General features: G+C 64.1%; 2 protein-coding genes across 2 annotated transcripts; one reads left to right on the forward strand and one right to left on the reverse strand.

Moving 5' to 3' along the window:
- Positions 1-1,425: 1,425 nt before the first annotated feature.
- On the forward strand, positions 1,426-3,360 carry LOC139681211 (ring finger protein-like). The gene has a single exon (XM_071574457.1). It carries the CDS (start codon positions 1,951-1,953, stop codon positions 2,932-2,934), a length of 984 nt encoding a protein of 327 aa, XP_071430558.1. The 5' UTR covers positions 1,426-1,950; the 3' UTR covers positions 2,935-3,360.
- A 5,247-nt stretch (positions 3,361-8,607) lies between these two features.
- Positions 8,608-14,733, reverse strand: RNF208 (ring finger protein 208). Its single transcript, XM_071574604.1, has 2 exons — positions 14,005-14,733; positions 8,608-11,549 (listed from the first exon to the last, which is right to left on the reverse strand). The coding sequence occupies exon 2, from the start codon at positions 10,848-10,850 to the stop codon at positions 10,053-10,055; it is 798 nt and encodes a 265-aa protein (XP_071430705.1). The 5' UTR covers positions 10,851-11,549; positions 14,005-14,733; the 3' UTR covers positions 8,608-10,052.
- Positions 14,734-15,538: the final 805 nt, after the last annotated feature.

A 15,538-nucleotide genomic window follows, 5' to 3' on the forward strand; every position in this document is an offset into this window, starting at 1 on the left:
TGGGCAGGGGGCCCTGTCTCCTGGAGGGGCTCCCCACACCCACTTCCTGCTGGGGCAGAGGTGAGAGGTCTCAGGGGGCCTGGTGCTGGCTGGCTGCAGCGTGGGACTGATCTGCCATCCCATGTGCTCCAGCTCCGGTCGTCCCCATGCAGAGGGGCAGCACCCGTGGGCATTGCTGGAGCCACAGCAATGGCAGTGGCTGCTGTTTGTGGCGGGGCCCAGAGGAAGTGAACTGTTGCATGGGAGTCTCTCCACCCTGGCATTAGTCAGCAGCGTTTGCTGCAGGAGGAGGCTGCCTGGACAGACCTGTTCCCCCTGTCTTCAGTGTCCAAGGCCAGCAGAGACAGGCACAGGAGGAAACCTCGCTTCTTCTGTCTCTGCTGCCAGCTCATCATCCTGAGCCTGCTTAATGTTGAGCTCTGAGCTCTCAGTGCCAGTTCCCACTGAGTTATTTCCTTCCCTGAGCACCTGCTCTGCTGCATTCATCCTCCACCCCATCCTGGGAGCCACTTCCAGCCCTTTCCCTGCAGCCTCAGGGCTGTGCATGCCCCTGGCCCTGCCAATGCCCCAGTGGCACCGGTGCCACCACCTTCCTCCCCCAGTTCAGCGAACTGGGTGCCACCATGTAAATAGCAATTAGGACCTAGGGCCTGACTCAGCCAGGGACAGTCCCTGGGAGCAGGCCAGGACAGGAAGGGACAGTGGTGCCAAACCACGCCTGTGACCCAGCCACCCTCCCACACTCGGGTCATGGGGTCCTGCAGGGGCCAGGAAAGCCCTGGGGCATTACTTGAGCTGCAGCACCACAGTGAGGGGGAACTGGGGGATTTTAGGGCTTCCCACCCTGCTGCTTTGCTCTGAGGAGCTCTTGCACTTACAGCCCCTGCCTGGGCTGAGTGTCCCCATGCTCCAGGGACAGCCAGGGGGCCAGTGCAGAATTGCTGTATGGCAGTCATCATGCTGGTGACACCACTCCTGAATGTGGGGCACTATCCAGGCAGGATACTTCCTTCCAAGCCCTGCAAGCTGCTTGTGGGACATGGCAAGGAGAGATGGCCCAGCACAGGGAATGAACTGGGAGCTGGACTGGAGCAGGACAGGGCCCATACTGGGGGGCTGTACTGGAGTCTGGGCTGGGAGGGTGTACTGGGGCAATACAGGGCTTATGCTGGGGGGCTGCACTGGTGGAGCACAGGGCCCATGTTGGGAGGTTAGACTGGTCTCTGAGCTGGAGGCCTGTACCAGAGGAGCACAGAGCCCGAGCTGCCATGCCCAGGGGCAGAGGTGCGGGATCACTGGGCACAGAGGTGGCTCCATTTGTGCTGGACAAGGAGAAGAGGCGGCCGTGGGCCCAGCTCCTCCCCGGCTCCGGCGGGAGCTGATTGGCGCGGGCATGGCTGCCTGCCCCGGGCTGCCTGCATTTGAGCCGCTTCCAGAAGCTGACAAACCAGACTGGTTAGAGCCAGGCTCGGCCCTAGCCCTGCCTGGCCCACAGGAGGAGGCAGCTGCCTGTGCGGGTGCCCACCACGCCTGCACCCCTTCGGCACAGCAGGCAGTGCCGGGCAGCCCCCAACGCGTGCTCTCCTCTGGACCGTGGCGGGTCAGTATTGTGTTGGTGCTGGGGAGGAGGAGGAGGAGGAGGACGACAACGAGGAGCAGGAAGAGACTGTTGGATGCTCACAGGGATGCCCCTCTTGGGGTGTTCTATTGGTGAGGATGATGGGGATTCACCCTGCTTTGAAGGCTCCTGACCCTTTGGTCTGAGAGGGTTCACCGAACAGCGCCAGAGGGGTAGTGGGACTCTGTGCAGATGCTGCTGCCTTCCAACCCTTCTGGCAGCTGTGTTGAAGACTGCCTGCTGCCCTGGAGCAGCACCCACATCCTGCACTCAGCCCTGAGGAGCCTTGCGGGGTGGCAGGTGAGGGAGGCAGTCGTGGAGCAGCCACCCTTATGGAGCTGGCAGTGGGCAAGGAGGCAGAGCCTGGCCCCCAGCTGGTGCTGGCAGCCAGTGGGGACAGGTGTGCCAGGCAGCAGGGTGAGAGCAAGACTGTGGGGTCGGGGGACCCTGGGGAGCAGCCCCAGCTCTGTGGAGAGGTGTCTGCTGCTGCCTGGGCACACTGGAACCTGCCGGCGGAGGATGCAACGGAGCCGCTCCTGCCTGGGCATGATGAGCTGCCTGTTGCCCGTGGTGCCTCCCTGCCTGCGGGGCAGGACCCTCCCGCTGCTGCCACCAGCAGCCCCGTGCTGCCACGCGGGGAGAGCCTGGCGCCACAGAGGGGGTCTCCCAGCCTGGAAAGAGTCTCCAGCTCCATCCTGAGCCTCTTTGGCGAGGAAGAGGTGACGTCGAGCAGTGAGGTGGCGGTGGAGGCAGCAGAGCTGTGTCCCGTGCCGGCAGGCAGCGAGGACGAATGTCCCATCTGCACGGAGCCCTACGATGAGCAGCGGCACAAACCGGCGCTGCTGAACTGCAGCCACGGGCTGTGCCAAGCCTGCCTGCGCGCCATCATGGACACGGCCCACGGCGCCGAGTTCGGCCGCGTGCGCTGCCCCATCTGCCGCCAGAAGACGCCCATGCTGGAGTGGGAGATCTGCAAGCTGCAGGAAGAGCTGCTCCTCCTGCACGCCCAGCCCGCCCCCCCCGGCACGCTGGCCACCCCTCGGCCCCCGGCCCTGCCACCCCGGCGCCCGGGCCTGGCCGGCGCCCTCGAGCATCGCTTCCAGGTGCGGTTCCACACCAGCCGCATGTTCGGGTGCCTGCCCTGCGTGCGGTACCCGCCCTGCCTCATCCGCGGGCTGGCCCGGCTGCAGCGCCGCTGCCGCTGCTGCCACCTCCTGCTGCTGGCGCTGCTGCTGGCGGCCGAGATGCTCAGCCTGCTCCTCATCTTTCTGCCCATCCTCCTCATGGTGATTCTTTTCCTTATCCTCGATAAGTAACGCTGGGTTGGCGCCCCCAGGCTGAGCCGTGCGTGGGGAGAGAAGCCCTGCTCCCGCTCTGCCCCCAGCGCTGCAGCTGGACTGTGGTGCCAGCTGGGAACAGCCGTGCCCACGTGCCTGGGATACCTTGTGCTGCTGGTGAACCCGGAGCGGTTGAGGCGGCAGAGGATCTGGAGTGGGCAGCTGAGGGAGCAGACCTCGGAGCTGGGCATCACCTGTGTCCCACTGGGCACCGGGTGACCGCTGCAGCAGCGAAGGGGCGGATGGAGTGGGAGCCCTTCCTGCACTGGGGCACATCCCTTGCATGGGGCTGTGAACCAGAGGGGCTCTGCGAGCAGAGCAGGGCTGTGCTGTGGGCTGTGCCACCCACACCCACAGCAGACAGACTGGGATTCCCCAGAATGGACTGAAATACAACTGCATTTGACCACAGCCGTCTCCAGCTGAGTTCAGTGCTTGGACCAGGCTGAGCCTGTCCCCTTGGGGCCCAGCAGTGACACAGGGAGGGGGCAGCCACAGCCAGTGGTCCCCAGCCACTCTGAGAGGAGTGCCCGCCCTGCTGCGGCACCTCCCGGCGCCCGCCGAGCCGTGCCAGCCCGTGCTCAGGCCGTGCCCTTCGGGGAGATAAGGGAGCAAACACGGCTCTGCCCCTGCACCACACAGGTGGGGAGCCTGCGGTGAGTGGCACCAGGGCCGTGCCCACGTGGGACCTGCCCGTGGCTGCCGTGGAGCAGCGGTCCCTGTGGTGAGCAGGGCCTGGGCTCTGCCTCTGAATGGGCAACTGACCTTGTGTGGGGGCTGTGTCCCAGCCAGGCAGTGCCCAAGGCACAGTGCAGCTCCTCTGCACCCTTGCTCCTCAACAGTCCTCGACATCTGTACCCTGAGGGGACAGGGATGGGGATGCCATCTTTCAACCACCTTTGGGTAGGTAGTGGGTGGCAGGGAGTTGCCAGACCCTTGAGATCCTCCTGGGATTCTGTTTTGGGGGTGCTGGCACCCATGTTCACAGCCTGGGATGTGCTGCTCTCTATTTATCACTGCCAGCCTCCTGTGGGTGCCCTGCCAAGGCTCTGTGCAGACCCTGTGCCACATCACCCCACTGTGCTGTCACCCGTCTCTGTCCCCCCTGCCCATCCCTGCTCTGGTGACACTGTTGTGCCCTGTCCTCCTGCCCAGCCATGCAAACCTTTCCACATGTCCTGGCTTTGCCCTTCTCCCTTGGGAACACACTGTGGGCACGTCCCCAGGGTTGCAGCTGAGAGGGACCACACAGCACCCCCCACCACCTTCCCCTTCCTCCTCCACAGTGAACCAGGTTGGTAGGGAGTGAGCTCTGCCCTGCCCACACTGCCCTGTGGGAAACCCATGTCCTGTTGCCCATGGGGGTAGAGATTTGGGCCGTTGGCTTTGTCAGGGCACTCCTGCCAGTCCCACCATCAGCGCTGACATGTGTTGCTCTGGCAAAGTGCTGAGATACAGGATAGGAGAAAGGCACCCAAAAACAGGTCAGGCTGGGAGGCAGGTGGGTCCTCCCCCAGCCCCTGTGGCACCAAGGAATATTTATTTATACCAAGTGGAGCAGCTCCATCAGGAGAAGTGCCAGCTCACCCCAGCTGGAGGCATTTTTGACTGGATGGAGCCTGCGGGGAGGGGGGACTGAAACACATGGGAGGACCTGTCACCATGTGGGACCCTGCACATGTCCCTGCTCTGCATTGTGTGGGGGTGTGACAGGCATGTGGGTGAACCAGGCCAGAGCTGTCCCCACGGGGCACAGGGAGCACAACACCCTCCAGTGCACTCGTGCTCCCCTTTGCTGCTGCGGCACCGCTGGGTGCTGAATGCTGAGGGGCACCTACTTTGCCCAGGGGAAGTGTCCCTGGGGGCCTGTGCTGCGGGATGGACCCCAAGGGCACTGCAGAGCCTGGCTGCAGCATCTGCTCCCAGGGACTGGGTTATATTTAGTGCTCTGAGATAGTGGTGGGCAGCACGTGGGTGCTGCAGCATGGGGAGAGGGGCTGGGGCCCACAGGGCTGACCCAGGGCTCCTGCTGTGGGCACAGCCCCCCCAGTGCCCCACACACAGCCCCACACAGGCACCCTGCTGTCCCCTGGCACCTCAAAAACCACCCTGCCTACCTGTGCAGCCAACAGCCCCCACAGCTCTTCCAAGCACCATGAACAACCCACTGCAGCCCCCAGCCCCCTCCCACAGCTCCTCGAAGCACTCCCATCTGACCATACACAGCCCTGTGCAGCTCTAACCCACCTCCTCACCAGCCCCCCAGCTCTTCATTGCTGCCCCCTCATTGCCCCATTGCAGATCCCCAACCACTCTCCCTCCTCACCATGGACTCCAACACAGTCCCCCAAATCCACCCCGTCCTTCCACTTGCAGCCCTCCCTGTCCTTTCCCACAAGCCCCTGACTCCCCATTGCACCCCAATCACATCTCCCAGATGCTGGCACCAGGGTGAGATGGTGTCCCCATGACATGACCCTAGCCCTGCAGGGACCTGCCTGCTCCTGGGCGCCAGACCTCGCTCCTGACTTCTCCCACTGGAGCCCAGTGTGTCCCCACCCGGGTCCTGGCCATGCCAGGTAGCTGTGGGGACACCAGCAGTGCATCCAGCCTTAGGCATGCCCTGAGTTCACCTGGTCTGACCTGCCTGAGCAGGCAAGGCTTGGGATGTCAGAGGTCAGGGGGTTGGACATCAGGGGTCCCATCCAATTTGGGCCAGCGGCATCCCCATCCCTATTGCACCATAACCAGCAACAGCATCTCCCCTTCTCTACTCAGCCCCACACACTGGGGATATGTTCCCATCCCAAGCCTGTGAGAGCACGGCCAGAGGGCCAGCTGGCACAGGGCCAGCATGGTGAGGCACTGGGGGCAACTCCCATGCCAGAATCTGGCCTTGAACATGGAGTGTGAGTGAGCAGGAGCTGGTGCCCGAGACTCTGGGCAGTCCTCACCTGGATTGCACTCCAAGAAATCCCAAGCTCAGCAGTCCCTCCCCACCTGCAGGGCCAGCAGTGCCCTGGGGATCCGTGACAGCCTCTTGGGCTCTGTGCCATTGCCAGTTATCCTCTCACTTTGGGGTTGCACCCATTGTGAAAGCAGGGTGATGGCACACGTTGTTGCAAGCAGCTTCCTCTTCACTGGAAGGGCCGTTGGGGCGTGTGACCGCCCTGGGTTGAAGTTTGAGGCTGCGTGTCCCCAAGGAGGGCACAACCCTGGTGCTCCAACCACCTCCTTCCAGCCTGGCACGTTGCTACCGTGTTGTCCAGCACAGCCTCCAGCTCAGAACTGGGGCCAGATCCTCATGCTCTCTGTGTCCATGGGGAACTGCCTCTGTTGTGCAACCTCTGGGGCAGGATGGGACCAGTGGGGCCATGTCCATGGGGACTGGCCTGAGAGCTGCCCCTCACCTGCAGCAGCAGAGCTGCCCCCAGCCCTGCAAGCCCGGGCACCAGCCAGGCTGCAGGAGCTGCTCTTCATGGAAACAGAGTGTGCTGAGTGGGAAGGGGCCCATAAGAACCTAACTCCTGGTCTTGTGTGCAGGACACCCCAAAAATCCCAACATGTGCCTGACAGCATTGTCCAAACACTTCTTAAGCTTTGGGAAGAATGGTTGGGAAACATCATTCCCTGAACCTGTGCCAAAGGCTGAGCCCAAATCAGCCCAAACCCAGCCCTTCCCACACCTAAAATGGGGATGTTTGCGAAAAGGTCACCCCCAGGAGCAATTTAACCCCCCATCATGGTCCAAACTGGACACTGGGGGAGCCCAGAGCTTCATCCCAGCCTGGGACAGATACTACAACAATGAGGAGGTTTTACAGCCAGTTCATCTGGGAACTTTTGGGGGTATCTTTGCTCACACCTGGCCAAACCTGCTCCCATGGTGTTGTCCTGGCCATGCTTAAACAGCTGGTGAGGGTTGGAGCTCTTTGAAAATCCATTTTGGAGGCATGAAGCTCAGCATGGCCATAGGAGAATTTTAAGGCTTGGGATGAGACTTTGAAAGACTTTTAATTCACCTGCAGCTGTGACACCAGAGCTGGCACCACCCCACATCCCTGTGCCCAACGTCCCTGTGCCCCATAGCACCCATGGCCTCTCTTCCAGAGAGTGCTTATTTGAGGTTAATAGGGCTGGAGAAATAGGCTCTCGCTCAGTACTTTCTCCTGAAAAGCCCCATTTCTTCCTTAATTGCAACTCAAAATCAAATTAGCAGTTTTAAATTTACTCTGTGCCCAAGAGGAGCCAAGAGGAGGTGAGAAAGGACACACTGTACCCTCCATCCTTATGTAATAGAAAGGGCAAATTCTGGCTTTGAGGGCAAAATTGCTGCCACCTCTGTCCTGGCTGGCCCACTGCTTCCAAGTCTCTGAGGACAGGCACGCTCAGCCTGGATTTGATATGAGCCTTTGGGGTGTTGGAGACATTTATCCTGGATTCGTGATGAGTCTTTGGGGTGATGGAGATACATACTCTGGATGTGAGGCCACCCCAACTTCCCTAAGCAGCCACTTCATCAGACTCCCTGGAGTGTTGCTGTGACCACCAGGAGACACCCACACACTCAGGGCTGCATGGGCCCCCCACATCCATGAAGGTTGGCAGAAATGTGGGGGGATGTGGGTGCAGGGACAGACACACAGGTCGCAGTGTGCCCGGGAGTGGGGATGGCACCAGCTGCATTATTGATGCTGTAATTCAGCAACCATGGACTGGGATGTGGTTTTGTTTTCCAGGCAGAGAAACCCTTCTGGGATGGGAACCAGCAGCCAGGCACAAGGAGCCTGCAGCCACCCCCTGTACCCCCTGGCATGGGGGCTGTGGGACATGCTGGTGCTTCAGAAGCAGCTGCTCCACCGTGGCACGTGGCAGAGGGCAGAGCCAGTTGCTGCCCCTGGAGAAGGGAAATTCAGGGGCCAGCCCTGGGCCAGTGGGGCTGTGGCTGCACAGAGACCCTCAGTGTGCACACACACAGCCTCCCTGCACGTGCACACACCAGCCTGTGTGCTCAGCCCACACCCCGGGGGTCCATATTGTCCTGGGAGCATCCTCCCAGCTGCTTCTGCTGCAAATTCCTGCCTCTCACAGCCAGCCAGAGCTGCCATCCCACTGCCCCAGGGTTCACAGGGAGCAGGCAGCAGGTGCCATTGGTTGATGCTGCCGGAGGCACAGCAGCCCCCATGGATGCTGCCAGGGATGGTGCAGAGAGGGGCATGATCAGGGCCCAGGGGTGCACCTGTCCCTGTAAGATGGGGCTGAGAGAGCCCAGCACTGATCATGTCCCTGCCCAACTCCCTTCAACAGCAAGTGCCACCTGGGCCAGCTGGCACATCCTCCCCCTAGTATCCCACATCACTCAGGGAGGGGACATCCAGACAGTGTTTGAGAGCCCTTGGTGTGGCTGGGGACCACTTGCCAAGATGGGCAGGGTCCCCCACCGTGCCCATCCACATGTGGTGGGACCAAGGACTGGCAGGGAGGGGACACAACTGCACCAGACCCAAGAGCCAGGTTGGAGGAGGGAAAGCCCTAATCCTGGGAATCTCCCCCAGCTTGCCCCACAGGTGTAGCAGGGCCAGGGCGCATCACCCCAGTGTGTCACCCACTGCTGCCCACAGCAACGCTCCCTTGAGATGCCAGCTTGCTGTTCGTTCCAATATAACCTTTATTGGGGAGACTGATGGGGGTTAGAACAAGGCCGGGTATAAAACATGATCATGGTCACAACCAGCAGCGGGAGGCATTGGCAGAGCAACACAGAGACGGTGCCGGCCCCGTTCTGCACCGGCGGGGGTGGCCCCGGGGCCGTGCCGGTGGCATCACCCACTCCCTCGGGGTGGGCAGGGGGATGGTCTGGCCCCTCTCCCTGGATGGATGCTGGGCTTCACCCAGTGCCAGGGGCTGCTCTTCCTTCCAGGATGCTTTCTTCTGGCTCGCTCAGCCCCGGTGCTCTGAGACTGGGTGGCATGTGCCTCTGGCATGCTGGGTTGTGGTGCTCAGCCCCGTGGGAGCACCAGCAAATTATGGCTTTTTCTTCGTTTTTTTTTTTTTTTGCTTTTTTTGGCAGCAAACTTACTCCTCCAGGTGCTCTGGAGAAAACTGTGCCCAGGGAGCTGCTGCCCTGCCAGCCCCTCCGCATGGAGATGCTGCTCCAGGGAAGGGACTGTGGGCAGGAGCCAGACCTCAGTCCCCCTGCCCAGCCAACTCCCCTTGCTGGAGCAAGCAATTTGGGGTACCAGACCCCATGCCACCCCCCGAACCATCCCACGGGGCATTGGTGCAGGTCCCAGGTGGAGCAGCAGAGAACGGGCACAGCTCAATGCCTTTGTGAACACATAATGGCCTGGGATGGGGAGGCTGGGGGCTGATGGGGGAAAATCAAGAATCCTCCAAAACGAGGATAAAGTGGAGCTTTCCTCAAGGGCCTGTGGAGGAAATGGGCCGCGTGTCTGCTGGCATCCGAGGGGCCGGTGCGGCGGCTTGGCGCGGCTACGGAGACTCGGGCGCTTGGCGGCGTGGCCACTGAGATGAAAGCTTTGGCAAATAACTTACAGAGACGGGGGAGGAGGGGGCAGCTGGAGACCTGTCCTCGCTTCCCGTGCTGGGAGGGTGACCCAGCGTGGCATTGTGCACCTCCAGGGCTCCTTGTGCTGCTGCTGCTGCTGGCAGTGGGGCAATGGGGAGGGTGTCACCCTGGTCAGGACCCGGTGTCCACTCTCGGGAGAGTGAGGGAGAGAAGCGGGAGAGGTGCCCGGGGAAGAAGCACGGCGAGATGCTCGATGCACAGCAGGGGCACCTGCTGCAGGGCCGGGGGGAGCTGGAGCCCCTGGATGTGCTGGTAGATGTGCTCCCCATCCCAGCATCCCTCTCCCTGGACACCACCGGTGTGTAGGGTGCTGCTGCCAGGTCCCACCATCCCCATCGCCCCCCGACAGTGCTGGCGAGAACGCCGGTCCCATATCCTTGGCCGTGATGAGAGTCAGAGCTTTCCCTGCCTGTGCCACGGGCAAAGAGGGGACGGGGAACCGGCCGTGGTGCTGCACTGTGCCCTCTCCCCCTCTGTGTGCCAGGAGCTGCGGGCAGGGGCGCGGGGCTCACATGATGGTGCAGGAGGACAGCGGGTTCCGGATGTGGCAGGTGCAGGCGGCCCCGCAGTACTGGCGGAAGGTCTGGTAGCAGCTGCGGTCGGTGTCGCTGCTCCACTGGACGGGGTTGGCCGCCAGGGCCTCGGCCGGCAGTCTGTTCAGGATACTGGTGTTGACGGCCAGCGCTGCCAGACCGTAGTCGGTGAAGAGGACGGTCTCCCGCTTGCAGGTGGGGCAGGAGATGAACTTGTACTTGGGGCAGGACTCGTAGAGGATCTGCAGGCACTCCTCACACACCGAGTGCAGGCAGGAGAGGATGCGGGGCCGCTTGTTGGTGAAGTTGTACATGTGGCCGCAGGTGGGGCACTCGAGGGGCTCGCAGGGCGTAGAGGGGTGCAGCACGTACTGGTTGACGATCACCTCGTCCGACGGCGGCTGCCGGTGGTAGCAGACCTCGGAGCTGCCCTTGCGCTGGCTCTGGTACCCGCGCTCCCTCCGCGGCAGGGGGGGAGTCCGGGGCAGCGGCAGCGGCCCGGGGGCGGCATCCAGGGCGGGGATGTCCCCGCACGCCTGGTTGACGATGATCTCGGACTCGGAGGGCCAGGCGCGCTTGGCCACGAGCGGCGGCTCTCGGCGCGGGGCTGGGGCGTAGCGCGGCTGCGAGGCCTGCAGCTCCGAAAACTTCTCCGGGTGGATGATCTTCATCGCCTCCATCTTAATGATGACCTGTTGCCCTTTCAGACACGACATGAGTATCGTTTTCACATTACTGTCCACTGCTCTGGGGTCTCTGAGGGACGCCTGCATGAGGCTAAAACATGCCGGCAGCCTGCTGAGCTTTCAATCTCGGTCTGGCTGCGGGGCGGGAGCACGGGGAGCAGCTGCTGGCGCGGGAGAGCATCCTGGGGAGACGGGGCAGCGCCAGCGGGCCCCGCGCCCCTCTTCTTCAGCCGGCCCCGAGGGTGCCAGGTGCGAGACCGGGGCAGGCAAGGGAAGGCAGGGCTCACAGTGGCATCCTGCCTGCCTTGCAGGATGCTCTTGGGTGGGCGATCAAAGCGTCGGCTCCCTGCAGCCTCTCTGGGATGTTATCGTGACATTGGCAGTCACTCAGTGCCCTGCTCTTCGCCTTCAGTGCCACTTCCCACGCGAGATCACTTGCAGTCGGGACCAGCAAATTGGGGATGGTGGTGCTGAGCACTGCCAGCGGCAGGTGAGTCCAGGGAGGGTCTCTCAGGAACCAGAGGCAGCATTCACTTCGCCCCAGCGCAGCCTTTATTCCTGTTTACTCGCAGTGGGATCCTCGTGGCGTTGAGGAATGTGTTTGCAAATTCCTTTGCTCTGACTTCCCTCTCCCACTTGCCGTCACGTCACCGGCAGCTCCCACAGGGCAGGGGCTCAGGCTGCGTCCTGTGTCGGAGGGCAGCTCACCTGGGTTGCTGCCAGGCCACCAGACACCTTGTCCCCTCCGTCCCTGGTACCTCTGTCCCCAGCTCAGCTTCGTGCTCTCTGGAAATGAAAAGTGAGAGGGGATTGGATCCAAGGCTCTTCAGGGATCTACCAGCTGCCAGCACTCCCTCGGGATGCCTGCCCGCCTGCATCCCAGCAATTTGGCAACTGAGCCCTGCAGGTCCTGTCCATCCGCCCGCGTGCTTGGGCTGCTTGGGCTGCTTGGGCTGCGGAAATGGGAGCAGGCAGGTATTTCCCCCCAGGCATTCCCTCAGTGGCCCCGAGTGTGGGGTCCTGGGACCCTCTCTGTCCTGGGGATAGGAGGGCAGGTCCCCTGTGCCCCACTGGGACGCAGGGCCCCGCCTGAAAGGGGCTCCTCCACCGACCTGCCTCTGCTCAGGGTTTTCTCTCACGTTTAGCCCCTCCTCTACTCAGTGGATCTATTTTTACCTCCATCGCTTGCTCCTGATCTGTCCCTGCTATTATCCCTCCCTCCAGCTTCCTCTCCCCCTTCCCAGCTCCCTGCCCTTGTCCCAGGGTTTCTGGAGACGACAGGCCACATTTGGGGGCAGGAGATGGGGGGCAGGCAGCCAGCCCGTGGCCATTTTCTCCCTCAGCAGCCCCTGCGCCAGCCGAGCTCTCCTGCGAGAAGGACGAAGGCGCTTTCCTCCATCACACTGCAAATCCTGTTAGAGGGATGCCTGCTCCTGCCGAGCGCTGCCAGGCCTGCCGGAGGGGGCCCGAGGGGGCCATCTGGTTGCAGCAGCAGCCTTTGGGGATGCAGAGAGGCCGTGGGGGTTCAGCCCCAGGTGCCTGAGGGCTGGAGGGGGGGCTGGATTCCTGCCCAACTGCAGCTGGGTTGTCCCAGGGGCCATACCCTGGCAGCACTTGGGGTCCTTCAGGTATCCAGCCCTGGGGAAGGAGGCCTCAAATTCCTACATACTGCACCCCTCATCCTGCACCCAACGAGCACCATATATCACCCACACCCACACAGCAGCAGCCCCAGGGGCTCTGCCTGCAGCTCTCACAGAGACAATCACCCGCAGCACCCATGGGCACAGCGAGCCGGGTGGTCAGCAGTGCCACACACTGCCACCGTGTTCCCACGCTCTGCTGTCACACCCTTTCACGCACAGCAGTCCTGGTGCAGCACCCTGCACCCCATCACCCCCGGGGACACATCCCCCCACTGCACCTGCACCCCATCACCCCTGGGGACACATCCCCCCGCTCTATCCTGCACCCCATCACCCCCGGGGACACATCCCCCCACTCTACCCTGCACCCCATCACCCCTGGGGGACACATCCCCCCACTGCACCTGCACCCCATCACCCCCGGGGACACATCCCCCCACTGCACCTGCACCCCATCACCCCTGGGGGACACATCCCCCCGCTCTATCCTGCACCCCATCACCCCTGGGGACACATCCCCCCACTCTACCCTGCACCCCATCACCCCTGGGGGACACATCCCCCCGCTCTATCCTGCACCCATCACCCCTCGGGGACACATCCCCCCGCTCTATCCTGCACCCATCACCCCCGGGGACACATCCCCCCGCTCTATCCTGCACCCCATCACCCCTGGGGGACACATCCCCCCGCTCTATCCTGCACCCCATCACCACTGGGGACACATCCCCCCACTGCACCTGCACCCCATCACCCCTGGGGGACACATCCCCCCGCTCTATCCTGCACCCATCACCCCCGGGGACACATCTCCCCGCTCTATCCTGCACCCCATCACCCCTGGGGGACACATCCCCCTGCTCTATCCTGCACCCCATCACCCCTGGGGGACACATCACCCCTGCTCTGTCCTGCACCCATCACCCCTGGGGGACACATCCCCCCACTCTACCCTGCACCCCATCACCCCTGGGGGACACATCCCCCCACTCTACCCTGCACCCCATCACCCCTGGGGGACACATCCCCCCGCTCTATCCTGCACCCATCACCCCTGGGGGACACATCACCCCTGCTCTGTCCTGCACCCTGTCACCCCTAGGGTGAAATGCACCCTCCCGCTGTAACCCACCCATTCATTAACCCCGGGGCGACACAGCCCCCCTGACATACCACGCAGCCCATCACCTCTGGGGTGACAGCGCTGAACACCCTCAGCACCTCTGGGGTAACAGAGCCCCCCACCTTACCCCGTATTGCTTCTGGAGTGACACAGCTCTCCCCAGCACCCCCCACGACACGCAGTATCCCCCCCACCCCAACCTCCCTCTGCAATCCCCAGCCCCACACGGCCCTGCCCCACGCTCGCAGCCCTGCGGTGCACACGCATGTGCACACACAAGTGCACCCCGCACACACTCGCGCACACACACACACACACACACACACACACGTGCAGCCCCGCACACACATGTGCACCCCCGCGGGCACACACCCACCACACACACACACACACACACGCACACACACACGTGCAGTCCCGCACGCCCGCACGGTGACACTTCCCCCCTCCCCCGGTCTCTGCCCGCCGTTACCTGCGCTGCCCCGAGCGGGGGTCCCGGTTCAGCCGCCAGCCCCCACTCCGTGCCCGGTGCGGGTCCGCAGGCCCGAGCGGCGGAGGTTATCTGAAAGGCAGAGGGATGCGGCGCTGCCCCGGCCAGGCGCGGCTCCCCGGGGATGCTGGAGGGTCCGAGGCGCTGCTCGACAGGGACGGTCCCTGCCGGCCGGGCCGCCCCCGGCCCCGCTGCCCTCGGCCCCGCCGGCCCCGGCCCCGCTGCCCCCGGCCCCGCCGCCTGCTACGGCCGCGGCGGCGCGGGGAGTGCACCGGGCACAGAGGCCGGGCTGGCGGCGCGGGGCTGCTCCGGATGCTCCGCGGGGACCGGCGGCCGGGGGAGGCGACGACAGCTCCGCTGCCGCTCCGAGGGGACCCCTCCGAGCCCTCCCACGGCTCCCCTCGGAGCCCCCGGCCGCGGACCCCGGCCCGGCGCGGGGCTGATGCAACACCCCCGGCAGGCAGCGCAGGCTGCGGGGGGCTGGCACCGGGTGCCCCTGTGCCCCTGGGCAGGTGCAGACAGCGGCGGGCAGCAGCGGGCAGGCAGCGGCGGCTCCGTGCCCGCCGTCCCCGGGGCCCGGCGGCGCGGGCGCTCCTGCGCGCTCCCGCCGCCGCCCGCAGTGCCGCCGCAGTGGTGCAGCCGCCTCACATTTCTCTCGCTCAGCAGCGCCGGGGCCCGCCGGCCGCAGCGCCTGACGCCCCGCACAGCCCTCCCCGCCCCGCACCCCCACCTCCCGCACAGCCCTCCCCGCCCCGCACCCCCCGTGCCCCGCGCCCCCCTCCCGCAACACCCCATCTGCCCTGCACTCCCCCCTTCCCGCACATCCCCCCTCGTCCCGCACATCCCCCCTCGTCCCGCCCATCCCCCCCCTGTCCCGCATACCCCCCACTCTCCTCGCACCCCTCTTCCCTGCACCCACCCCCTGTCGCGGCCCCGCTCCTTCCCCCGCCCCGGCCGGGCCCCCGCGAGTCGCTCCGAGGGGCCGCGGTGACTCAGCATCCAGCGCCGCTGGAAGCGGCTCCGGCGATGGGAGCGGGCGATGCCGCCCCGGACCGCGGCTGTGGGGCAACACCGGGCAGCGGGTCCCGCCAGCAGCCCCCTCAACCCCTGTCTGGGGAGGGGCCGGACCCCCAGGAGTGTCCCCACCACCGCTTTTTCCCCACTGCTGGATAACTGTGCACCCCACCGTGTCCCATGGGACCCATGACCACCTCCGCGGGAGCAGAGCAGAGGGGCTCCCTTGGCAGCCCCCCGATCCTGGCTGAGCTCCAGGGCAGCTGGCACAGGGTCTTGTGTGTCCCTGGGGACATGGTGGGCTCAGTGTGGTGGGTGGGTGGACGTCACACCACCAGTGGGTCCCAGCAGTGCTGCCAGGTCTCTCCAGAGCACTGGAGAGCACTGCTCATCGCCATGGCCTTGCTGGTTTGTCCTCCATCAGTGACACAGGCAGATAAGAGCCCGTGCTGGGGACAGCTGCCCTGAGAGGGTGACTGCTGGCCTGTGCTTCCTGGCTCCT

The sequence above is a fragment of the Pithys albifrons genome, chromosome 20 (assembly GCF_047495875.1).
Source record: "Pithys albifrons albifrons isolate INPA30051 chromosome 20, PitAlb_v1, whole genome shotgun sequence".
NCBI classification, from domain to species: domain Eukaryota; kingdom Metazoa; phylum Chordata; class Aves; order Passeriformes; family Thamnophilidae; genus Pithys; species Pithys albifrons.

Excerpts from the sequence above, each read along its gene's own strand:
- RNF208 (XM_071574604.1), bottom strand. The coding sequence starts at position 10,850 with ATGCAGGCGTCCCTCAGAGACCCCAGAGCAGTGGACAGTAATGTGAAA.
- LOC139681211 (XM_071574457.1), top strand. The coding sequence starts at position 1,951 with ATGGAGCTGGCAGTGGGCAAGGAGGCAGAGCCTGGCCCCCAGCTGGTG.